The sequence below is a fragment of the Scyliorhinus torazame genome, chromosome 8, assembly GCF_047496885.1.
Source record: "Scyliorhinus torazame isolate Kashiwa2021f chromosome 8, sScyTor2.1, whole genome shotgun sequence".
NCBI lineage: Eukaryota > Metazoa > Chordata > Chondrichthyes > Carcharhiniformes > Scyliorhinidae > Scyliorhinus > Scyliorhinus torazame.
In genome coordinates this window covers 50,826,550-50,852,882 of record NC_092714.1, presented here as the reverse complement: position 1 = coordinate 50,852,882, position 26,333 = coordinate 50,826,550, and the positions used below count along the sequence as shown (strand labels likewise).

The 26,333-nt window shown below is 48.7% G+C and overlaps 1 protein-coding gene across 4 annotated transcripts in view; it reads right to left on the bottom strand.

Annotated features, from left to right (window-relative positions):
* The window catches only part of cep97 (centrosomal protein 97), a 118,598-nt gene that overhangs the window by 21,423 nt on the left and 70,842 nt on the right, over positions 1 to 26,333 (bottom strand). For all 4 annotated transcript variants that reach the window (XM_072513589.1, XM_072513591.1, XM_072513590.1 and 1 more), the window contains one exon: positions 12,397 to 13,180. In XM_072513589.1, coding sequence (XP_072369690.1) covers positions 12,397 to 13,180 — 784 coding nt within the window. The remainder of the gene's footprint in view (positions 1 to 12,396; positions 13,181 to 26,333) is intronic.

The window sequence follows — 26,333 nt, the reverse complement described above, 5'->3', positions numbered from 1 at the left end:
AGTGAAGTGATGGACAGATGCAAGAAACATGCCACTAACTGCTCAGACGACTAGTAAGTAGTTGCACATAAACTCACCAAATACATTGCTCTGGCGATTCTTTTCCCGTGTAACCTGTCTTTGTAGGATTCATTCAGAATTTTACTAGTTACCATCTTATCTAAAAAATCTTTGTGCGTTGTGGGGTGGGGACACATCGAGGGAAAGCAAGTGCAAGCTAGAGGGAGTGTGAGGGTGCGTGCAAGGGCAAGCAGGAAAGCGAGTTTAAGAGAGTACATGCCCAAGCGCGCACCTCAACCCGAGTGTGCCAGCCAGACAGCAAACAAGCACGAGAGAGTGTGCAAGAGAGAGTTTTTCACATTAAAAGTACTTTTCCTCATGTCTCCTTGAGTGATGTTCCCCTTTAAAAAGATCCTGACACATTTTAGAGATACTACCACCTTATTTGGACATTAGACTACTATTCATCTTAATTTTGCTTGACATTTTATTCCTTGGATACAAAACCAGGAATGGAAAATCTGTTTAAATAAACATATTTGATTTTCAATAACAAAACTACTTCTAACCCAGCTGCAGTCGTAAAATGAAAGTGGAAAACCTGCATTAACTTCAAGGCTTGGTTGTCTCAGAATTCTTTTGTTTGAAAACTTGCTAAACCAACAAACTCACATTATCACTCAAATCTCCCTATAGTACAGCAAAATACAAAAGTGCCACAGAACCTAAAGAATGGGATTGCTATAGAACAGTTAAGAGGATAAAAACAGTGGGATTTGTGAAGGGATGACACCCGACATCCAATATTAGATGGCTCCTAAATGTGATAACGATGCTTGCAGAGGGGCGCGAGGTCGAGGTGATGGATGCAGAGAAGGCCTTTGATCAGGTGGAGTGGAGGTACCTGTGGGATGTCCTGGGAAGGTTCGGGTTCGGGCAGTGATTCGTGGATTGGGTCTGGTTGCTATATCAGGCAGCAGTGGAGAATGTAAGGACCTACCGGGTCCGGTCAGAGTATTTTAGTCTGTGCAGGGGGACAAGGCAGGGGTGTTCCCTCTCCCCACTACTGTTTGCGCTGGCCATAGAGCCTTTGGCAATGGCGCTGAGGAAATCGAACATTTGGTGGGGGGATAGTGAGAGGTGGGGTGGAGCATAGGGACTAGCTCTATGCAGACGATTTGCTCCTGTAAATAACAGACCTGTTGGGGGGGATTGCAGAAATTATGGGAATACTGGAGGAATTTGGCCGGTTCTCAGGCTACAAACTAAATGTGAGCAAGAGCGAGGTCTTCATGATTCAGGCAAGGGGGCAGGAAAGGAGACTGAGGGAGATGCCGTTCAAAGTGGTGGGAAGGAATTTTAGGTATCTGGGGATTCAGATGGCAAGGGACTGGGGTCAGCTTCATAAACTAAGTTTGGGCAGGGTGATTGAGCAAATGAAAGGGGACTTCCGCAGGTGGGACGTGCTCCCGCTGTCATTGGCGGGAAGGGTACAGACTGTGAAAATGACAGTCCTCCCGAGATTGCTGTTTGTGTTTCAGTGTCTCCCAATCTTTATCCCCAAGGCATTTCTTAGGAAAATGAACGCAGCAATCTCGGGATTTATATAGGCTGGGAAAGCCCAGAGGGTGAAGAGAGTCCTTCTTGAGCGGGGTCGCAGGGAGGGAGGCTTGGCCCTCCCGAACTTTATTAATTACTACTGGGCAGCTAATAATTTGATGGTTAGGACTTCCGGGTGCGGCGATGACCAGCTGAGTCGCACGTTTCGGCAGCTCCCGGTGGAACGGACATTTGGGCTCTTAATAAGAGCCCCAACGGCAATTTTAACGGCTAAAAGTACTGTGCGGTGAACCAGAAGGGAATCCCCCCTGGATACGGATGAAAAAAGGAGAGGAAGGTGGCCGGATTGCGGTGGATCCTTTAGAGCAGCGGCAAGGAAGGCAAGCAAAAACCAAGATGGCGTCGGAAGGTGGCAGTTTAATATGGGGCCCTGAACAACACGAGTTTTTGAAACGCTGCGTGGAAGAACTCAAAAAGGAAATGAAGAAGGAGCTGTTGGCCCCGATATTGCAGGCGATCGAAGGGCTAAAGGAGGAGAAAAAGACCCAGGAGCGGGAGCTTCGGGTCGTGAAGGCAAAGGCTGCCGAGAATGAGGACGACATACAGGGCCTGGTGGTGAAGACGGAGATGCACGAGGCACACCATAAACGATGTGTGGAAAGGCTGGAGGCGCTGGAGAACAACGCGAGGAGGAACAACCTAAGGATTCTTGGTCTTCCTGAAGGTGCGGAGGGAGCGGACGTCGGGGCATATGTGAGCACGATGCTGCACTCGTTAATGGGAGTGGAGGCCCCGGCGGGTCCGCTGGAGGTGGAGGGAGCATACCGAGTGATGGCGCGAGGACCGAGAGCAGGAGAAATTCCTAGAGCCATAGTGGTGAGATTCCTCCGTTTTAAGGATAGAGAGATGGTCCTTAGATGGGCAAAGAAAACTCGGAGCAGTAAGTGGGAGAACGCGGTGATCCGCGTATACCAAGACTGGAGTGCGGAGGAGGCGAGAAGGAGGGCGAGCTTTAATCGGGCCAAGGCGGTGCTTCACAAAAAGAAGATAAAATTCGGAATGCTGCAACCGGCAAGACTGTGGGTCACATATCAAGGGAGGCACCACTACTTTGAGACGGCGGATGAGGCGTGGACTTTTATCGTGGAAGAAAAATTGGAATGAGCGGGTTATTAAAATAAAGAACGTTTGAAACAAAGTGGTGGGGTGAGTATGGGGGGGCGAAGAGGGGGGGAAAAAGGGGGGGAAAGAGGAGTTTTATGTTATTAATCCTGCGATGTGGTAACTTTTCTCTCTTCCACAGGAGGTGGTGGGGGGAGGAAAGGAGGTGGAGGAGATGGGGCGTTGGCCATTGGGGGCGGGGCCAAGGGGGAAGCACGGGCTCGGTTCCCGCGCTATGATAATTATGGCGGGAATAGAGAAGCAGGAAGGAGGGGGCGTCGCACGGTGCGAGCCGTGGTCACGGGTGGAAGCAGAGGTCAGCCAGAGTTTGCTGACTTCTGGGAGCAACATGGGGGGAGTAATTACGCTAGCGGGGGGTCTAGCGGGGGGGGGTGGGAGGGGGGAATTACTGGGTTGCTGCTGCTGGGGAAAGGGGGGAGTGGGTACAGGAGAGGATGGGCGGGGGGGCACCGCCTGGGGGAGATACAGCTGCGTGGGAACTGGGTGAGAAGCTGGAAAAAGATGATGGCTAACCAGCAAGGGGGGGGGGGGGGGGGGTGGGAAGCCCCCCAACTCGGCTGATCACGTGGAACGTGAGAGGGCTCAACGGGCCGATAAAGAGGGCACGAGTACTCGCACACCTTAAGAAACTTAAAGCAGATGTGGTGATGTTACAGGAAACGCACCTGAAACTGATTGACCAGGTTAGGCTGCGCAAAGGATGGGTGGGGCAGGTGTTCCATTCGGGGCTGGATGCGAAAAACAGGGGGGTGGCCATATTAGTGGGGAAGCGGGTAATGTTCGAGGCAAAGACTATAGTGGCGGATAACGGGGGCAGATACGTGATGGTGAGTGGCAAATTACAGGGAGAGATGGTGGTTTTGGTAAACGTGTATGCCCCGAATTGGGATGATGCCAACTTCATGAGGCGAATGCTAGGACGCATCCCGGACCTAGAGACGGGAAAGCTGATAATGTGGGGAGACTTTAACACGGTGTTGGAACCAAGGCTGGATAGGTCGAAGTCCAGGACTGGTAGGAGGCTGGCAGCAGCCAAGGTGCTTAAGGATTTTATGGTGCAGATGGGAGGTGTGGACCCGTGGAGATTCAGTAGACCTAGGAGTAAGGAGTTCTCGTTTTTCTCCTATGTCCATAAAGTCTATTCGCGCATGGACTTTTTTGTGTTGGGTAGGGCATTGATCCCGAAGGTGAGGGGAACGGAATATACGGCTATAGCCATTTCGGATCATGCCCCACACTGGGTAGACTTGGAGATAGGGGAGGAAACAGGAGGGCGCCCACCCTGGAGAATGGACATGGGACTAATGGCGGATGAGGGGGTGTGCCTAAGGGTGAGGGGATGTATTGAAAAGTACTTGGAACTCAATGACAATGGGGAGGTTCAGGTGGGAGTGGTCTGGGAGGCGTTGAAGGCGGTGGTTAGGGGGGAGTTGATATCAATAAGGGCACATAAAGGGAGGCAGGAGAGTAAGGAACGGGAGCGGTTGCTGCAAGAACTTTTGAGGGTGGACAGACAATATGCGGAAGCACCGGAGGAGGGACTGTACAGGGAAAGGCAAAGGCTGCATGTGGAATTTGACTTGCTGACTACAGGCACTGCAGAGGCACAATGGAGGAAGGCGCAGGGTGTACAGTATGAATATGGGGAGAAGGCGAGCAGATTGCTGGCACACCAATTGAGGAAAAGGGGAGCAGCGAGGGAAATAGGGGGAGTGAGGGATGAGGAAGGAGAGATGGAGCGGGGAGCGGAGAGAGTGAATGAAGTGTTCAAGACATTTTATAAAAAATTGTATGAAGCTCAACCCCCGGATGGGAGGGAGAGAATGATGGATTTTTTGGATCGGTTGGAAATTCCCAAGGTGGAAGAGCAGGAAAGGGTGGGACTGGGAGCACAGATCACGGTAGAAGAAGTGGTGAAAGGAATTAGGAACATGCAGACGGGAAAGGCCCCGGGACCGGACGGATTCCCAGTTGAATTTTACAGAAAATATTTGGACTTGCTCGCCCCGGTACTGACGAGGACCTTTAACGAGGCAAAGGAAAGGGGACAACTGCCCCCGACTATGTCTGAAGCAACGATATCGCTTCTCTTAAAGAAGGAAAAGGATCCGCTACAATGCGGGTCCTACAGACCAATTTCCCTCCTAAATGTGGATGCCAAGGTCCTGGCCAAGGTAATGGCAATGAGAATAGAGGAATGTGTCCCGGGGGTGGTTCACGAGGACCAAACTGAGTTTGTGAAGGGGAGACAGCTGAACACGAATATACGGAGGCTGTTAGGGGTAATGATGATGGCCCCACCAGAGGGGGAAACGGAGATAGTAGTGGCGATGGATGCCGAGAAAGCATTTGATAGAGTGGAATGGGATTATCTGTGGGAGGTGTTGAGGAGATTTGGTTTTGGAGAGGGGTATGTTAGATGGGTGCAGCTGTTGTATAGGGCCCCAGTGGCGAGTGTGGTCACGAATGGACGGGGATCGGCATATTTTCGGCTCCATAGAGGGACAAGGCAGGGATGTCCTCTGTCCCCATTACTGTTTGCACTGGCGATTGAGCCCCTGGCGATAGCGCTGAGAGGTTCCAAGAGATGGAGGGGAATACTTAGGGGAGGAGAAGAACACCGGGTATCTTTATATGCGGATGATCTGTTACTATATGTGGCGGATCCGGCGGAGGGGATGCCAGAAATAATGCGGATACTTGGGGAGTTTGGGGATTTTTCAGGGTATAAATTGAACATGGGGAAGAGTGAGTTGTTTGTGGTGCATCCAGGGGAGCAGAGTAGAGAAATAGAAGATCTACCGTTGAGGAAGGTAACAAGAGACTTTCGTTACCTGGGGATCCAGATAGCTAAGAATTGGGGTACATTGCACAGGCTAAATTTGACGCGGTTGGTGGAACAGATGGAGGAGGATTTCAAGAGATGGGATATGGTAGCACTGTCAATGGCAGGGAGGGTGCAGGCGGTTAAGATGGTGGTCCTCCCGAGATTCCTCTTTGTGTTTCAGTGCCTCCCGGTGGTGATCACGAAGGCTTTTTTTAAAAGGATAGAAAAGAGTATCATGGGTTTTGTTTGGGCCGGGAAGACTCCGAGAGTGAGGAAGGGATTCCTACAGCGTAGTAGGGATAGGGGGGGGCTGGCACTACCGAGCCTAAGTGAGTATTATTGGGCTGCTAATATTTCAATGGTGAGTAAGTGGATGGGAGAGGAGGAGGGAGCGGCGTGGAAGAGATTAGAGAGGGCGTCCTGCAGGGGGACCAGCCTGCAGGCTATGGTGACAGCCCCATTGCCGTTCTCACCGAGGAACTACACCACGAGCCCGGTGGTGGTAGCTACGCTGAAGATTTGGGGACAGTGGAGACGACATAGGGGAAAGACCGGAGCATTGGGGGGGTCCCCGATAAGAAACAACCATAGGTTTGCCCCGGGGGGAATGGATGGGGGATATGGAATGTGGCAAAGAGCAGGAATAAGGCAACTGAAAGATCTATTTGTGGATGGGAAGTTCGCAAGTCTGGGAGCGCTGACCGAGAAATTGGGTTGCCTCAAGGGAATGCATTCAGGTACATGCAATTGAGGGCTTTTGCGAGGCAACAGGTGAGGGAATTCCCGCAGCTCCCGACACAAGAGGTGCAGGACAGAGTCATCTCAAAGAAATGGGTGGGGGATGGTAAGGTGTCGGATATATATAGGGAAATGAGGGACGAAGGGGAGACTATGGTGGACGAACTAAAAGGGAAATGGGAAGAAGAGCTAGGGGAGGAGATCGAGGAGGGGCTGTGGGCAGATGCCCTAAACAGGGTAAACTCGTCGTCCTCGTGCGCCAGGCTAAGCCTGATTCAGTTTAAGGTATTACACAGGGCACATATGACTGGAACACGGCTCAGTAAATTTTTTGGGGTGGAGGATAGGTGTGCGAGGTGCTCGAGAAGCCCAGCGATTCATACCCATATGTTTTCGTCATGCCCGGCACTACAGGGGTTTTGGGTGGGGGTGACAAAGGCGCTTTCAAAAGTAGTAGGAGTCCGGGTCGAACCAAGCTGGGGGTTGGCTATATTTGGGGTTGCACAAGAGCCGGGAGTGCAGGAGGCGAGAGAGGCCGATGTTTTGGCCTTTGCGTCCCTAGTAGCCCGGCGCAGGATATTGCTAATGTGGAAAGAAGCCAAGCCCCCGGGGGTGGAGACCTGGATAAATGATATGGCGGGGTCCATAAAGCTAGAGCGGATTAAGTTCGTCCTAAGGGGGTCGGCTCAAGGGTTCACCAGGCGGTGGCAACCGTTCGTCGAATATCTTGCGGAAAGATAGATGGGGGAAAAAAGAAGGTAGCAGCAGCAGCCTATGACAAGGCAGTTGCCGATTAGGGCTAGTTTTCTTTTTTGTTATTTAATATTTATTTATTTGTTGTTTTTTGTTTATATAAAAAAAAAGGTCATTATTATCTGTATTGTTATAATGTTGTGTAAAGGATGCACAATGTACTGTGTTGGTTGACCAAAAATTTTCAATAAAATATTTATTAAAAAAAAAAAAAGAGACACAGCCGGAGTGAGACATATCCAGGGTGGGAATTTGGAACTTGGTAATTTGGTGCAGTGAGGTAATTCGGTGCAGAGTGGGAGAAGGTGCTTTTTCCCTACTGTTTTGTTCTCTCTCTTTCTTCTGACCTGTAACTTTTAATCTGCAGCGAGAGAACCAGAAAGCATCTGAGACCCTCGGAAGGTAAGTAAGTGATTTTTACTCACTTTTACTACCTTTTCAAATTGTGTGTGTGTGGGGGGGGGGGGGGGGGACTGAAGTGACATCACAGAAAAACTGTGACCTGATTGGCTGGTTGGGAATCTACACTAAATTTAAAAAATTAAGCATTGGTAAACTAATTAAACATAATTACTTAATTATAATTTAGAGGGGTATCTAAGCCAGAGATCAGAGAGTACTGTATTTAGCTTTCACATTTATAGTATAAATCTAGTGCTGGGAAACATATAGTTAACAGTAACTTTTTTAAAAAAACTTTTTAATTTAATTTACTAATTAATTGATGCAATGTCAATTAGAGGGGTACAGCGCTCTGACTGTGAGATGTGGCAGGTCCGGGAGGCTTCCAGCGTCCCGGATGGCTTCATCTGCAGACAGTGCACCCAACTGGAGCTCCTCACAGACCGCATGGTTCGGTTGGAGCAGCAGTTGGATGCACTTAGGAGCATGCAGGTGGCGGAAAGTGTCATAGATAGTAGTTATATAAATGTGGTCACACCCAAGGTGCAGGCAGAGAAATGGGTGACCACCAGAATGGGTAGGCAGTCAGTGCAGGAATCCCGTGGTTGTCCCCCTCTCGAACAGGTATACCCCTTTGGATACTGTCGGGGGGGATAGCCTAGCAGGGGAAAACGGCACCACGGCTGGCTCTGATGTTCAGAAGGGAGGGTCAAAGCGCAGAAGAGCAATAGTCATAGGGGACTCCATAGTCAGCGGCACAGATAGGTGCTTCTGTGGACCTGAAAGAGACTCCAGGATGGTATGTTGCCTCCCTGGTGCCAGGGTCCAGGATGTCTCCGAACGGGCAGCGGGCATCCTGAAGGGGGAGGGCAAACAGGCAGAGGTCGTTGTACATATTGGTACTAACGACATAGGCAGGAAGGGGCATAAGGTCCTGCAGCAGGAGTTCAGGGAGCTAGACAGAAAGTTAAAAGACAGGACCTCTAGGGTTGTAATCTCGGGATTACTCCCTGTGCCACGTGCCAGTGAGGCTAGAAATAGGAAGATAGAGCAGTTAAACATGTGGCTAAACAGCTGGTGTAGGAGGGAGGGTTTCCGTTATCTGGACCACTGGGAGCTCTTCTGGGGCAGGTGTGACTTGTAGAAGAAGGACGGGTTGCATCTAAACTGGAGAGGTATAAATATCCTGGCCGCGAGGTTTGCTAGTGTCACACGGGAGGGTTTAAACTAGTATGGCAGGGGGTGGGCACGGGAGCAATAGGTCAGAAGGTGAGAGCATTGAGGGAGAACTAGGGAATAGGGACAGTATGGCTCTGAGGCAGAGCAGACAGGGAGAAGTTGCTGAACACATCGGGTCTGGTGGCCTGAAGTGCATGTTTTAATGCAAGAAATATTACGGGTAAGGCAGATGAACTTAGAGCTTGGATTAGTACTTGGAACTATGATGTTGTTGCCATTACAGAGACCTGGTTGAGGGAAGGGCAGGATTAGCAGCTAAACGTTCCAGGATTTAGATGTTTCAGGTGGGATAGAGGGGGATGTAAAAGGGGTGGCGGAGTTGCGCTACTGGTTTGGGAGAATATCACAGCTGTACTACGGGAGGACACCTCAGAGGGCAGTGAGGCTATATGGGTAGAGATCAGGAATAAGAAGGGTGCAGTCACAATGTTGGGGGTTTACTACAGGCCTCCCAGCAGCCAGCGGGAGATAGAGGAGCAGTTAGGTAGACAGATTTTGGAAAAGAGTAAAAACAACAGGGTCGTTGTGATGGGAGACTTCAACTTCCCCAATATTGACTGGGACTCACTTAGTGCCAGGGGCTTAGACGGGGCAGAGTTTGTAAGGAGCATCCAAGAGGGCTTCTTAAAACAATATGTAGACAGTCCAACTAGGGAAGGGGTTGTACTGGACCTGGTATTGGGGAATAAGCCCGGCCAAGTGGTAGAAGTTTCAGTAGGGGAGCATTTCGGGAACAGTGACCACAATTCAGTAAGTTTTAAAGTGCTGGTGGACAAGGATAAGAGTGGTCCTAGGGTTAATGTGCTAAATTGGGGGAAGGCTAATTATAACAATATTAGGCGGGAACTGAAGAACCTAGATTGGGGGCGGATGTTTGAGGGTAAATCAACATCTGACATGTGGGAGGCTTTCAAGTGTCAGTTAAAAGGAATTCAGGACCGGCATGTTCCTGTGAGGAAGAAGGATAAATATGGCAATTTTCGGGAACCTTGGATAACGAGAGATATTGTAGGCCTCGTCAAAAAGATAAAGGAGGCATTTGTCAGGGCTAAAAGGCTGGGAACAGACGAAGTCGGTGTGGAATATAAGGAAAGTAGGAAGGAACTTAAGCAAGGAGTCAGGAGGGCTAGAAGGGGTCACGAAAAGTCATTGGCAAATAGGGTTAAGGAAAATCCCAAGGCTTTTTACACGTACATAAAAAGCAAGAGGGTAGCCAGGGAAAGGGTTGGCCCACTGAAGGATAGGCAAGGGAATCTATGTGTGGAGCCAGAGGAAATGGGAGAGGTACGAAATGAATACTTTGCATCAGTATTCACCAAAGTGAAGGAATTGGTGGATGTTGAGTCTGGAGAAGGGTGTGTAGATAGCCTGGGTCACATTGAGATCCAAAAAGATGAGATGTTGGGAGTCTTGAAAAATATTAAGGTAGATAAGTCCCCAGGGCCTGATGGGATCTACTCCAGAATACTGAAGGAGGCTAGAGAGGAAATTGCTGAGGCCTTGACAGAAATCTTTGGATCCTCACTGTCTTCAGGTGATGTCCCGGAGGACTGGAGAATAGGTAATGTTGTTCCTTTGTTTCAGAAGGGTAGCAAGGATAATCCAGGAATTCTTCGAGACAGGATCTACTCCCATTTGGAAGCAAATGGACGTATTAGTGAGAGGTAGCATGGTTTTGTGAAGGGGAGGTCGTGTCTCACTAACTTGGTAGAGTTTTTCAAAGAGGTCACAAAGGTGATTGATGCCGGTAGGGCAGTGGATGTTGTCCATATGGACTTCTGTAAGGCCTTTGACAAGGTCCCTCATGGTAGACCTGTACAAAAGGTGAAGTCACATGGGATCAGGGGTGAGCTGGCAAGGTGGATACAGAACTGGCTAGGTCATAGAAGGCAGAGAGTAGCAATGGAAGGATGCTTTTCTAATTGGAGGGCTGTGACTCGTGGTGTTCCGCAGGGATCAGTGCTGGGATCTTTGCTGTTTGTAGTATATATAAATGAGTCGGAGGAAAATGTAACTGGTCTGATTAGTAAGTTTGCAGACGACACAAAGGTTGGTGGAATTGCGGATAGCGATGAGGACTGTCAGAGGATACAGCAGGATGTAGATTGTTTGGAGGCTTGGGCGGAGAAATGGCAGATGGAGTTTAATCCGGACAAATGTGAGGTAATGCATTTTGGAAGGTCTAATGCAGGTAGGGAATATACAGTGAATGGTAGAACCCTCAAGAGTATTGAAAGTCAGAGAGATTTGGGTGTACAGGTCCACAGGTCACTGAAAGGGGCAACACAGGTGGAGAAGGTAGTCAAGAAGACATACGGCATGCTTGCCTTCATTGGCCGGGGCATTGAGTATAAGAATTGGCAAGTCATGTTGCAGCTGTATAGAACCTTAGTTAGGCCACACTTGGAGTATAGTGTTCAATTCTGGTCGCTACACTACCAGAAGGATGTGGAGGCTTTAGAGAGGGTGCAGAAGAGATTTACCAGAATGTTGCCTGGTATGAAGGGCATTAGCTATGAGGAGCGGTTGAATAAACTCGGTTTGTTCTCACTGGAACGAAGGAGGTTGAGGGGCGACCTGATAGAGGTCTACAAAATTATGAGAGGCTTAGACGTAGTAGCTAGTCAGAGGCTTTTCCCCAGGGTAGAGGGGTCAATTACTAGGGGGCATAGGCTTAAGTGGCGAGGGGCAAGGTTTAGAGTAGATGTACAAGGCAAGTCTTTTTACACAGAGGGTAGGGGTAGCTGGAACTCGCTGGAGGTGGTGGTGGAAGCAGGGACGATAGTGACATTTAAGGGGCATCTTGACAAATACATGAATAGGATGGGAATATCATAGAATAGAATAGAATTTACAGTGCAGAAGGAGGCCATTTGGCCCATCGAGTCTGCACCAGCTCTTGGAAAGAGCACCCTACCCAAGGTCAACACCACCACCCTATCCCCATAACCCAGTAACCTCACCCAACACTAAGGGCAATTTTGGACACTAAGGGCAATTTATCATGGCCAATCCACCTAACCTGCACATCTTTGGACTGTGGGAGGAAACCGGAGCACCCGGAGGAAACCCACGCACACACGGGGAGGACGTGCAGACTCCGCACAGACAGTGACCCAAGCCAGAATCGAACCTGGGACCCTGGAGCTGTGAAGCAATTGTGCTGTCCACAAGGCTACCGAATAGAGGGATACTGACCCAGGAAGTGTAGAAGATTGTAGTTTAGTTGGGCAGCATAGTCGGCATGGGCTTGGAGGGCCGAAGGGCCTGTTCCTGTGCTGTACTTTTCTTTGTTCTTTGTTGATTGAAATTAGGAAATACATCTACATGCAAATAGAGGTAGAAGTTTGGAACTTTCATCTGCAAATGGCAATTTGTGCTAGAGCAATTCCTAGCTTTAAATTTGAATTTGATAGATTTTAATTAAACAAGATATTAAGGGCTAGGGGCAAGGGTGGACTTACGGAATTGCATCACAGATCAGACATGGTCGCTCTGTATAGCTCAAGGGACTAATTGGCCTACTTCTGTTCCTGTGTTCTTTTATTTAGAGACTGGTTGAACAACCAAATATTTTGTTATTAGTCTGGTACTGGACTTTGAATTTTCACTCCCCAATTAGGATGTATTAACTAGAACGCAGTATGAATTCTCAAAAGGATAAGAGAACACTTCCTTTCTCACAAGTATTTCACCTGATTACTTCTTCAGTCAAATATTCTACATGTTCCTGCATCCTACGTAGCCGGATTTCACAACGTATTTCCTTTGCCTTTTGATTCCAGTTCCTGGTGTAGAATCCGCGCCAGTGTGCTTGAATCCGTATGGCTGCTTTATTCATTTCATTCAGAAATTCGGCATCTGGATTAAGTGTCACAGATGTACCATATTTATCTGGTTTTAGGTCTTCTCCCACCATTTTCTGGTTAGTTTCCATTTGTGCCCATTTAGGCAAACTGTTATCCAGCAAACTGTGCTCCTTTGTTAATACAGTTGACCCTGGACTTGTACATGGAGTGAAGCTGACACAAGACTGCACTGGACTTGGTACATGGAACAATTTGCCGCCACTCACTTCTTTACTTTTCTCGCTAGCTTTCCCCCCCCAAGCTTTACATTCTTCGGTTCCTCTTGTAGCCCTCTCAGGTTTTTGGTCATCACTGTCCTCATATTTATCCCCAGTTTCCAAATGCAATGGTGATGTGACATCATCTTCTGGAGCCAGAATATCTCCAGGAAGCCTCAGATCATGGGAAGGTGAGAGAGAGGACATTGCAGTGGTTACAGGCATAAACATAGACTCTGAAGAGAGAAGACTGCAATTCAGTTTGTCTTCATCAGTCTGAACATCCTCCAAGAAGAGCTCACTATGACAATATCCTGCAGTGTGTCCAAGAACTGGTGAGAACGGTTTGGCTGCATGGCACTGGTCTCCATGACCACTCGCTCCAACCCACGAGTTAATTTGAATTACAGGTTCTACAATACAACAAAGAAAAAGGGTTTTTAGCTTTGTAGAATGAAACCACACTATTTTAGTTGTGCCTATGCACAGCAAGGCTGCAAACTCATTCTGTCCCTAAAGGCTGCCTCTAGAACATACTGGTTGTCAATTTACTGCGCACTTAATTGAATCAGCCATATAAATACTTCAGCCTCAAGAGTGTGCTAGAGGGTACAGATTTTGTGGTAAGTAAGTGACCTCCTGATTCCCCAACGCCTGCCCACCGTTTACCTTGCACATGGCAGGAATGCGATTGAATACCACCCACTTACATGAATAAAGAAAAATGGTTACAATATGATACAGAGCATCTCAATTTTATTTCAGTGTACGGACTGGACATTTTATACATAGTTGACTGGATATGTAGTTTCTCAACTTATCTGACCACAATCAAATTCTCTTATTACTTCACTGGGTGGACTGTCAAGGGGTGTTTCATTTATGCCCCAAAACACCCAGTTAAGGAAACACCCTCATTTGGTTTCACACTCACTTACCCAATCAGAGCCAGTGTATTTCCTGCAATGCCTTCTCTTGCTTTACCACTACACTATTAACTCTGGTGTTCCCAAGGAGTTATGCTTGGCCCCTCATATTCATCAGATAAATGGAACTCACAATAGTCCCAGAGGACCATAGGCTGCTGCGAGAGAGTTGACTGGTGGCCATCACACCTCAACGAGGGTCAAGGTTGAGAAGATGGGGCCTTCATGAATAACCTCAGTCAATACGGGAATTGAACACACACAGAACATACAGTGCAGAAGGAGGCCATTCGGCCCATCGAGTCTGCACCGACCCACTTAAGCCCTCACTTCCACCCTATCCCCGTAACCCAATAACCCCTCCCAACCTTTTTGGGCACCTTTTTGAAACCGTGAGATTGGCATCGCTCTGCATCACGAACCAGCCGTCTAGCCAACTGAGTTCATCGACCCCCCTCAGATAAATAATGGCCCTTGAAAAGATCAACCAAAGACATGGGGGTCAGTTTCCATATGTTGACAACACTCAGATCTACCTCTCCATCATCCCTCTCAACCATTCTACTGCCTCTGTATTGTCAGACTGTTTGTCTCGACATCCAATCATGGATGCGCTTTGATTACCTCGAGTTAAATATCAGGAACAGTGAATGAAGCCATCATCTTTGGCCTGTCATAAATTCCGCACCTTGCTATTTATTTTCTATTCTACTCTCCAGCAACTGTCTCTGTTGAACCAGACGGTTCATGATCTGATCAATCCAAAGCTGAGCTTCCATCCTCACATCTTCTCCATCACAAAGACCATCTATTTTCACTCCAGCACCCCCTGCCTCCATCCAGATCAGCCCATCTGCTGCTGAATCCCTTTGGCACCTCCAACCTTGACTATTCCAATGCTCTGCTAGCTCCGACTTCCCATCCTCTACCTTGCAAAACCTTCAGCTACTCCAACAAAAAACTGTTCTCTCAGTATCCTATTCCACTCATGCACAATACATTCTTGCTAATTTATATGGTTCAAATGGGATTGTGCAAAGCAATACAAATTAAGATGAGATCCTAGAGGCATTTATTAAAATAATCACATATGATGATGTAGCTTTGAAGACAATCAAAGCAAGTCTGGGAATTGAACATTCAGGACTTTAATCTTCACATGAACAAGAGCTAGAAAAGGAAAGAAGCAGACCTATTAATTAAAAACATAATTAGAGCTATAGAAACAATAGCTTTTCATTCATGGTGGCACTGCTTATATGGTCTGGGTTGAGGAATGATAGGGTATTATAATTTTATGTAGACAACTGAACAGTAAAAATAAATTAGATATGCAATGTATCGATTAAGAAAACAATCCTGGATGCACTCCAGAAATACCCTCCCATTTTCTTCTTGTAATCTACTTAAAGTCTCCCATTGTCACAGCTGCAATTACTGCAAATCTCTTTAACCTGCCTAGAAACCTCACCCTCAAATTTCTATCACCTCTACATCACATGTTCCCCATTATAATTAGTGTTGGTAGTTCATCAAAATTGTCGTGGGGACCAAAGACAATAGCTTGGTTTTCTCGATGTTTAATTGGAGAAAATTTATTTCACCCTTGTGGATGTCTGATCATTTAGCAATATTGGAAAAGTTGACAGAGGTGATGGTGAGGTAGAGCTGGATGTCATCAGCTTATACGTAGAAACTAACAATACCCGAATTGGCCACGGCAGCGTGTAGATGAGAAATAAGAGAGGTCAAGAATAAATCCTGAATGGGAGTGGGAAGAGAAGTCACCACATCTATGGTTTGTCGGGGTGAGACGCACGCAGGCATGGGGAGAATGTGCAAACTCCACACGGGGAGTGACGCAGGGCCGGGATCAAATCCGAGTCCTTGGCGCAGTGAGGCAACAATATTAATATTTGATATCCAGTCCTACACTTCTTTGAGCCAGGTCTCTGTTTATAGTATTAATGGGCAGCACAGTGGTCAGCACTGTTGTTTCACAGCGCCAGGGTCCCAGGTTCGATTCCCGGCTTGGGTCACTGCCTGTGTGGAGTCTGCACGTTCTCCCATTGTCTGCGTGGGTTTCCTCTGGGTGCTCCGCTTTCTTCCTTTAAGACCCAAAAGACGTGCTAAGTAATTTGGACATTCTGAAATTTCCCTCCCGTATACCCGAACAGGTGCCGGAATGTGACGACTAGGGGCTTTTCACAGTAACTTAATTGCAGTGTTAATGTAAGCCTACTTGTGACAATAAAGATGATTATATCATGATTCCATTTGTTATCCTCTCACTCTGAATTTTCCCTCCGGTTCCCATTCCCATGTCAATTTAGTTTAAACTCTCCCCAACAGCACTCGTAAACCTCCCAGACATTAATCCCAGTCCCGTTAAGGTGCAACCCGTCCTTCATGTACACTTCCCACCAGTCCCAAGACTAGTTCCAATGCCTCAGAAATCTAAAGCCCTCCCTACTTCTCATTTTTTCCAGTCACATGTTGAACTGATACATCTTCCTATTCTTATGATCACGGTCACGTGGCACTGGGAGTAATCCTGAGATTACTGCTCGATGTCTTGCTTTTCAATTTCCTTCTCAACTCCCTAAATTCTGCTTTCAGGAGCTCATCCCTTTCACTACCCGTGCCATTAACCCTAATGTGGACCACAACCTCGGGCTGCTCATCTTCCCCCAAAAGAATGTCCTGCAGCCCCTCTGTAACATCGTTGACCCTCCAGTCCAGAGAGGCAACATACCATCCTGGAGTTATATCTATGGCTGCAGAAACTCCTGTCTGCTCCCCTAACTACGGAATTCCTTGCCACTACAACACATCCACTCTTCCTCTTCCCCTCCTGTGTAGCTGAACCACCCGCGGTGCCATGAACTTGGCTCTTTAGCTACAGTCCTCTAGAACCATTTCACTCACCAGAGCCTGCAGGTAAGGGATTGGCTGGTGACTGGTGTAGCCACCTAAATTGGCCAACTCCCGATTTAAAATGGCGAACGGCAAAGGCTGATGGGAAAGTCAGCCAACACAGACAGAAACCAGCAGGTGCAGATTTGCTGTGTATTTAACTCTGCAAAAGGCCAGACAACATTGATACCAGCAACCATCAGCATAACAATGTAGCAGCCATCTACATACTGATGAGCAATCCCCGGGAACAATAAGTAACATTTGGGACACACAAAGCAAAGCCAGACTCCCCGGCGCCAGCAGGAGCCAACACAAAGGAGGTGAACGGACACCTCAAGACCGCCCATCGATCAGGGAACCGCTCCAGTATTGGAGAAATCGAACCAAGCGATTGGAACAAAGTCCAATCACTTGGGACCAGGTACAGGGTCCGCCTCAAAAGGCGGGAAGCCCCTGGGGACTATAAGAGTTCAGCCCCAAGTTCAAATCGCTCTCTCTCTCTTCGTCCTGCCCGGGTCACCCAGCAACACGAACCAACATTGACCGTGACTGGTGCAGTGACCACTGAAAGAAGTCTTAATTCAACGCTCGCTACGAGATAGGTGCTCCTAGCTACCAATCCGTACCAACTTCGAATCCCGCAGATCCAGAACCCGAACGAAAGGCCATTTGTTTCCCTGACCTGGTGGGCCAGTCCGAAGTTAAGTATAGGCCTGATAGTTATAGAAGTAGCTTAGACGTAGAATTTGTGCATGAGTAGTGATTACGGTGTATAATAAATGTGCTTTGATTTGAATCTTACTAATTGGTGTATTGAGTTATTGATCATTACTTGGACTTGAACCTCGTGGCGGTATCATAAAGATACATGGCGACACGAGAGAAAAGGTAATAAAACAGAGCAATTGAACCAACCGGAAAGTTAGCAACATTATTTGGCGACTCCGCCGGGATCCGATATAGAAGTGACATAAACACTCCGGCAGAACCCAGAATTTGAATTTGAGATCCAATTGGGAACAGAAAACCACAAGCGTTCAAGCAGTTCTGGGTCTCATAATTCGGAAGTGTGTGTATGCATGCGTAACTAACAGGGCGATAAGGTAAAACAACATTTTTTGTTGTGACAAAATTGTCGGGAGTCTGTACTTCGGAAAGTAGCGAAAGCCGTACCCGTATTTACAGCACCGCCTTAATACCCCTGTCCCAAATTTGAAGAGCAGCATTCGGATGGGAAAGATGGCAATGCAGGCAATGCAACGCCTCATGAACCCAGAGGAATTTGCAGTCGCAGCGACCAACAGCAGTAGAGTGGGACAATGTCCCATTTGGGAGGAAGAAATCAGGAAGTACCTCAAAAGGGAAAGGATGGCCCCTTTGGAGCGAATTCTGTGACAACGAGGAATCAGGCCCCCGGAGTATAGGACATACTTGGTGGGAGACCCTGAGCGAGATCGACAAGAAGAGCTTAGGGAAAGCGCGCAAGCCGATGGCAATCGTGTCCTGCTTGGCACAGTTGCGAGGCACAGAGGAGGTCGTTAGGACGCTCCGGAAAGAAGTAGAAGGCATACATCGAATGAGTAAGGTCGATGTAAGCGAGGTAGAAAGAGAGAACTTAGAATTGAGAAGGAAGCAAAAGACGGAGAAGTAGAAGGCATACATCGAATGAGTAAGGTCGATGTAAGCGAGGTAGAAAGAGAGAACTTAGAATTGAGAAGGCAGCAAAAGACGGAGAGGTGGAGGATGCCAAAAGGGCACACCAGTCTTGTCTGGCGCACTTAAGTAGCTTCCAGTCCCAATATGGAAAGGCCTATCAGGACACGCAACGTGCAGTCCTGGAGAAACAGAGAAGCAGGTAGAAGCATTGCAGAGACAGTGTGGTGACCTGAAGGCAGCGTTAAGAGCACTCCATGCTGCCACCACGGAGCAAAGACAAAGCTCACTAGACCACGCAAAATGCCGGAAGCAGATTGCAGAGCTGCAATCTCTGCTTTCAGTTCAAAAAGGATTCCAGGAAACCTTTGGAGCAAAATTAGATGAGGAAGACGGCCCTGATTGGGAAGAATTAAACGAGACAGCGCAGAGATATGTTCAGGGAACATGTGCGCAGGGAAAGCCACAGAAGAGGAAAGCGCCCCAACCCTCCACAGAGCAGATAGTTCAGGCTCCAATGAACCCAGTCCCCACCCACCTCACAGCCACATCGGACAATGCGGAGTTTCTATACTCCACCCCCTTAACAGTGACCCAATTACGGGATGCGTGCGATAAGATCACACCGTTCCTCCCCACCTCAGACCCCCACCATTTCTTTGCCAGAGTAAAGCAGCAGGCGACCATGTACGGCCTGGATGAGCGAGAGCATGTAAAGATCACAGTTTTAAGTTTAGATCCTTCAGCCGAAGCAGCCCTTCCCGACCCACAGAATGTAGGAGGAAGCAGCCTTGCAGAAATGCATACCGCGGTCCAAGACGCGATCGGGTATAACCGGGGAGACCCCGTAGATGGCCTCAACAAATGCAGGCAAAAGAAAGCCGAGCACCCCACAGCGTTTGCTGGACACCTGTGGATCCACTTTGCAGCAGTCTTTGGAGACGTAGACCGTGCCCATTTGTCCCCAGACAAAATGGCCAAATGGACCCGCACCCTTATCTCCCATGCCACAGAAACAGGACAAAAAGTTTGCGCGAATCATGATCCCTCAGAGGAGGCGCATAATGAAAAATGGGTAGTGAAAAGATTGTCCCGCACCTGGGAGCAATCTGTACAAAACAAACCCGCAGTTAAAATTCCCAAAGAAAAGCAGGCCGACGCAGATATACAGGCAGTTACAACACACCAGAACCCCGCATGGGTGAATGAAGGAAAGAACAGCCTCCCACCCAAGTCACAGGAGTGTTACAACTGTGGACAGTTGGGACACTTCGCAAGAGAGTGCAATGCTCCTAGAAAGCCACAGAGAGCCCAGCAAACGGGCACTCTGAGTAAGAAGAAGACAGAGCCCATTCATAGTGTTAGCGCCCGTTCAGATCAGATGGACCTGACCGGAACAGACTGACGGTGTACAGGCTCCCCCAGTTGGGTCTGCGACACCCTTTGGCATAGGTCCGGACAATCGGTAGTTGCAGCGAAAATTCGGGGACAGCCCATCAAATTTCTATGGGACACAGGAGGGTCCCGCACCACAATAAATTCCTCCACCATGTTCCAAAAGGACACGTGGCCCACTACAGCCACTATCACCCTCAGCGGCTTGACAGGCCACTCACAGCAGGGACACATCACAGCCCCTGTACCCATTCAAATCGGCACCATCACCACCAAGCACCCCGTAGTCTTAATCGATCTGCCCCACACAGCAGAACACATTCTGGGAATCGATTTTATGAATTCCGACAACCTATCATTTGATCCAGTCAACCAGTGTGTCTGGAAAATGGCAAAATCGGCAAGACCCCCACAACGCTCAACATAGGAGAATACACGAACAAAATTAGCGCAGTAGGCAAATTTTGGTTCAACCCGCCACGCTTAGCACAGACAAGCAGGTTAGGGCAGTTTTGCAAAAGAACAGGACAGCATTCGCGACCCACAAACACGATTGTGGCTGGATGACTGGCTCCGTACAGATCACAGGACCTGACCCAAGACCCCAAAAACAATATGGATTTCCCCAAGAGGCAGAGGGCGAAATCGCAAGAGTAATCGAAAGCTTATTAGAGCAGGGCGTACTTAGATCAGTAGCCTCCACTAATAATGCCCCGATTTGGCCAGTGAGAAAGCCCGATGGATCATGGCGACTGACCATCGATTACCGGGAACTCAACAAAATCACCCCCGCAGCAGCCCCCACAGTAGCAACAAGTCCCGAGACCATGCTCAAGCAGGGACTCAATTCCCGATTCTTTACGGTTTGGGATGTCAGTAATGGATTCTGGTCCATTCCATTGACAAAGGCATGCCAGTACAAATTTGCCTTCACCTTTAAAAATCAGGAATACACGTGGACATGCTTGCCACAAGGATTCCACAACTCCCCCTCATTTTCCACCGACAGCTGGCAAATGGTTTAAGCCAAATTCTCTCGCCCCGAATGTCTGGTTCAGTATGTAGACGACCTACTACTGCAGACAGACACCAAGGAAGAGCACATCGACCTTCTGTCCGAACTCCTGGAACTCTTACACTCAATTGGTTGTAACGTTAACCCCAAAAAGGCCCAGATTTTGGAAGATAAGGTGATATATTTGGGAACAATTATCACACATGGTAAACGCGAGATCGAGCATAAAAGGATTGACTCGATTGCTAAATTGCCCCTTCCCCAGAACGTTTCAGCCCTCCGGTCGTTTTTAGGACTGGTTGGCTACTGCCGAAACCACATTGGCGGTTTCGCCAGCAAGGCAGCACCCCTCTCAGACCTCCTAAAGAAAGGAGCCCCCTGGGAATGGCTTCCGCAGCATACGGATGCTGTGGATGCGTTGAAGCAATCACTCATAGCAGCCCCCGCACTACAAGTTCCAGACCCGCTTTCCCCTTACGCTAGAGAGGTAGCAAGCACAGACCGCACCCTTTCGGCCGTGCTCCTCCAGGAACGGCACGAACAGTTAAGGCCCGTAGCTTGCGCCTCCAGAATTTTAGATGCTGTGGAGCAGGGATTTTCAGCCTGTGAGAGGCACCTGCTCGCAGTATTTTGGGCAGTTCAGTATTTTTCGTACATTACCGGACTGAACCCCATCACAATCCTCACAGAACACACCCCCACCCAACTTTTACTGGACGGACGACTCAAGGATGGTACAGTCAGTCAAATAAGAGCAGCCAGATGGACCCTTCTTTTGCAGGGACGGGACATCACTGTTAAACGGACAAAGACCCACACTTTTTTAGCCAACAACCTACAGTACCCCGGAACCCCCCATGAATGTGAAATTATCTTTCCACACCACAACACAGGCCCCTTTATTGCGAAAACACCCCCCAGAAAGATAGGTAGTTCAACCCAGAGCCCCCAGCACACAGACACGTGCGAGCCCATAAAGATATATGTGGATGGATCTTCCACAGTATTGGATGGGAAGCGCATAACAGGTTGCGGTACATATGTCGAGGACGCGCAGGGACGGCCCTAGAAGAAATAGCAATAAAACTTCCAGGACACTTAGGCGCGCAGGCAGCAGAGCTTGCGGCCATCGCATATATAGTGGAACACCCAGATTCCTTCCCCAGCCCAGCAGACATATACTCGGACAGCCTCTACGTCTGCAACAGCCTTACGGAATTCCTGCCCCTGTGGAAAGCAAGAGGATTTCTTTCCGCAGACGGAAAACCCCTCCCCTCAGCCCCATTGCTCCATCACATCTTAGAGAGAGCACAGAACAGGACTTTTGGTATAGTCAAAAGTTCGAAGTCACCATCGTTCCTCCCCCCCCTGGAAATGTAAAAGCCGACGCACTGGCCAAAGCAGGTTCCAGGCATGGATATTTTTGGACACCCCCCGAAAGCGCACCAGGGAATACAGTTCAGGTCTCGCAGACTAAGATCGAGGATCTAGTGGAGGCCCAGAAGCAGGACAGCAATCTCAGGGAGATTTTAAAAGGAAACTATCCAGCACCCTACGAGAGATTTAAAAATGCTCTGACCACACATGACGGTGTGGTGTTAAAAGACACCCTTTATGTGGTTCCTGAATAGGACCGGAATCAACTGATTTGTTTATTCCATGACGGTCATGGACATCAGGGAATCGATCCCACTACAGCACATCTCAAGCAGCTTTGTTGGTGGCCGAATTTAAAGGACGATGTAAATCACTAGATCGAGAATTGTCTTATCTGTGCCCAGAATAATCCAGACAGATATGCCAAAAAGGCAGAGCTTAGTCACACCCGACCCGTTAATGGCCCCTGGACTAACCTCCAGATTGATTTTACAGGACCATTGCCCCCTTGCAGGAATGGTTATAAATATGTACTCGTGGCGATAGACACGTTCACAAAATGGGTGGAAGCATCCCCAGCCAGAACTAACACGGCAAAGACCACAGCCAAGATTTTGACCCACCACATCTTTACAAGATGGGGACTCCCCCGCAGCATTGAATCCGACCAAGGTTCCCATTTTACGGGACGTGTCATGCTGAACGTCCTCACGATATTTGGCATCACCCAAAAATTCCGCATATCATACCACCCACAGTCGAGTGGTATTGTGGAGCGCATGAATCGGACCCTAAAATCCACCCTCCGAAAAATGGTCCAGCAAAACAACACCCCCTTGGGACTCAGTCCTCCCTTTTGCGCTGATGTTTTTGCGACATACAGTTTCAACTTCCAAAGGTTACACCCCACACACCCTCATGACCGGACGCCCCACGAAAGGCACAGAATTTTTATTAGGTTTAGACTTGACCAGCCCCGAAGTGACGGCCCTCACACACGAGAAAGCAGGAGAGCAATTAGTGGATAATGTTAAAACGGCTCAGCGAGCAGCCGCAGTGAAATTGGACACAAGGAAAGAAACAGAGCAAGGCTTGTTTTGCCAAGACAGTGCATGCGACTGAGTACAGTGTAGGACAGCAAGTCATGCTCTCCGTATACAACCCCAGCACATTCCTGTCACCAAAGTACTCGGGTCCGTACTCCATTGCAGACAAAGTAAGCCCTTCCGTCTACAAGATAAAGTCACCCAACGGAAAGACTGCGTGGTTCCATATCAACCAGCTGAAGGCATATGGAACACAGTCCAACCACGCACACCACGTCATGCTCGACGCAGCACACCACATCCCGCCCACAGCCAACGTAACCCTACCATCCCCCAACACGTCCAGCCCAGCCACGGACTCAACCTCGACTCCACCCCCGAAATATACACTCCGCCCCGGAACGCCCACAGACTGAAGCAGCAGAGACAACGACTGTGACTCAGATGATAGCCACAGCACGCCTCCCTACTATCCCCATGCAACAGGACCCACACCCAGCGCATCTGACCACGATTCAAATGATCCCTTCATGATCACTTTCCTACACAAACTCCACCACCGACCTACCAATGACGACCCGATTCCGTCCCCACACAACTAGACACCACCTATTGGCACAGAGATAAATTGTTCAGACTCATCCGGAATGACTAGAGCGATCCGAAATCATACCAAGCAGCCCTATCAGCTCTGATACATTCAAGAGTTCGGCATCCGGGAGAAGATGACGACTTTGAGTCTGACTCCCAAAACGAGAACCCCTTTGCGACCCTGTTCGCAAACGATAACTGAGGTATCCAGATGATGTTTTAAAGGAACCATAGCGCCCCTTAGAATTCTCAGTTAAAAAATGTTTGCATAGTAATGGTCAGTGTAGAGGCCATGAAAGAAGTGCTCACCGGGTCAGGGAATGAAAGCAACATAGTTATGTGATCCTTCACGCTTCGTGTTAGGATCACAAGGAGGGTGTATACCCACCTAAATTGGCCAACTCACGATTTAAAATGGCGAACGGCAAAGGCTGATGGGAAAGTCAGCCAACACAGACAGAAACCAGCAGGTGCAGATTTGCTGTGTATTTAACTCTGCAAAAGGCCAGACAACATCGATACCAGCAACCATCAGCATAACAATGTAGCAGCCATCTACAAACTGATGAGCAATCCCCGGGAACAATAAGTAACATTTGGGACACACAAAGCAAAGCCAGACTCCCCGGCGCCAGCAGGAGCCAACACAAAGGAGGTGAACGAACACCCCAAGACCGCCCATCGATCAGGGAACCGCTCCAGTATTGGGGAAATCAAACCACGCGATTGGAACAAAGTCCAATCACTTGGGACCAGGTACAGGGTCCGCCCCGAAAGGCAGGAAGCCCCTGGGGACTATAAGAGGTAAGCCCCAAGTTCAAATCACTCCCTCTCTCTACTCGTCCTGCCCGGGTAACCCAGCAACACGAACCAACATTGACCGTGACCGGCGCAGTGACCACCGAAAGAAGCAAGTCTTAATTCAACGCTCGCTACGAGATAGGCGCTCCTAGCTACCAATCCGTCCCAACTTCGAATCCCGCAGACTCAGAACCCGAACAAAAGGCCATTTGTTCCCCTGACCTGGTGGGCCAGTCCGAAAGTATAGGCCTGTTAGTTATAGAAGTAGTTTAGATGTAGAATTTGTGCATGAGTAGCGATTACTGTGTATAATAAATGTGCTTTGATTTGAATCTTCCTAATCGGTGTATTGCGTTATTGATCATTACTTGGACTTGAACCTCGTGGCGGTATCATAAAAGATACCTGTCGACTCGAGAGCAAAGGTAATAAAACAGAGCAATTGAACCAACCGGAAAGTTAGCAACACTGGTAAGTAGTTTTTCTTTTCTTTTCCCTCAGGTGTTATTGTGTGGGGCGCAGAGATTGCTGAGTGAGTGCTTGCTGAGAAGGGGAGTGAATAACAGGTAAGCTCTTTCTTTCTTTTTCTTTTTTTTTATCTAGAGGGGATGGCAGGGAAGGTAGTGCAATGTTCCTCCTGCAGAATGTTTGAGGTGAGGGACGCCGTCAGTGTACCTGCTGATTTCCTCTGTGGGAAGTGCACCCATCTCCAGCTCCTCAGAAACCGCATTAGGGAACTGGAGCTGGACGAACTTCGGATCATTCGGGAGGCAGAGGTGGTCACAGATAGAAGCTTCAGGGATGTAGTTACTCCGAAGAATAAAGATAGAGGAGTGATGGTGAGAGGGGCTGGGAGGAAGCAGTCAGTACAGTGATCCTCTGTGGTCGTTCCCCTTAGTAACAAGTATACCGCTTTGGATACTGTTGGGGAGGGACGGGGACTTAACAGGGGTAAGCCATGGGATACAGGTCTCTGGCACAGAGTCTGTCCCTGTTGCTCAGAAGGGAAGGGGGGAGAGGAGTAGAGTACTAGTCATTGGAGACTCCATAGTTAGGGGGATAGATAGGAGATTCTGTGGGGACGAGAGAGACTCGCGTTGGTGTGTTGCCTCCCAGATGCCAGGGTGCATGATGTCTCAGATCGTGTTTTCGGGATCCTTAATGGGGAGGGGGAGCAGCCCCAAGTCGTGGTCCGCATAGGTACCAACGACATAGGTAGGAAAAGGGATAGGGATGCAAGGCAGGAATTCAGAAAGCCAGGGTGGAAACTTAGATCAAGGACAAACAGAGTTATTATCTCTGGGTTGTTACCCGTGCCACGTGCTAGCAAGACGAGGAATAGGGAGAGAGAGAGAGGAGTTGAACACATAGCAACAGGGATGGTGCAGGAGGGAGGGTTTCAGATTTCTGGATAATTGCGGCTCATTCTGGGGTCGGTGGGACCTCTACAAATGGGATGGTCTACACCTGGACCAGAGGGGTAACAATATCCTGGAGGGGGGGGGGGGAAGTTTGCTAATGCCCTTCAGGAGGGTTTAAACTAGTTCAGCAGGGGCTTGGGAACCTCAATTGTAGCTCCAGTATACAGGAGGTTGACAGTAGTGAGGTCATAAGTTAAGGTTTCAAAGTTGCAGGAGTGTACCGGCAGGCAGGAAGGTGGTTTAAAGTGTGTCTTCTTCAATGCCAAGAGCATCCAGAATAAGGTGGGTGAACTTGCGGCATGGGTTGGTACCTGGGACTTCAATGTTGTGGCCATTTCGGAGACATGGATAGAGCAGGGACAGGAATGGTTGTTGCAGGTGCCGGGGTTTAGATATTTCAGTAAGCTCAGGGAAAGTGGTAA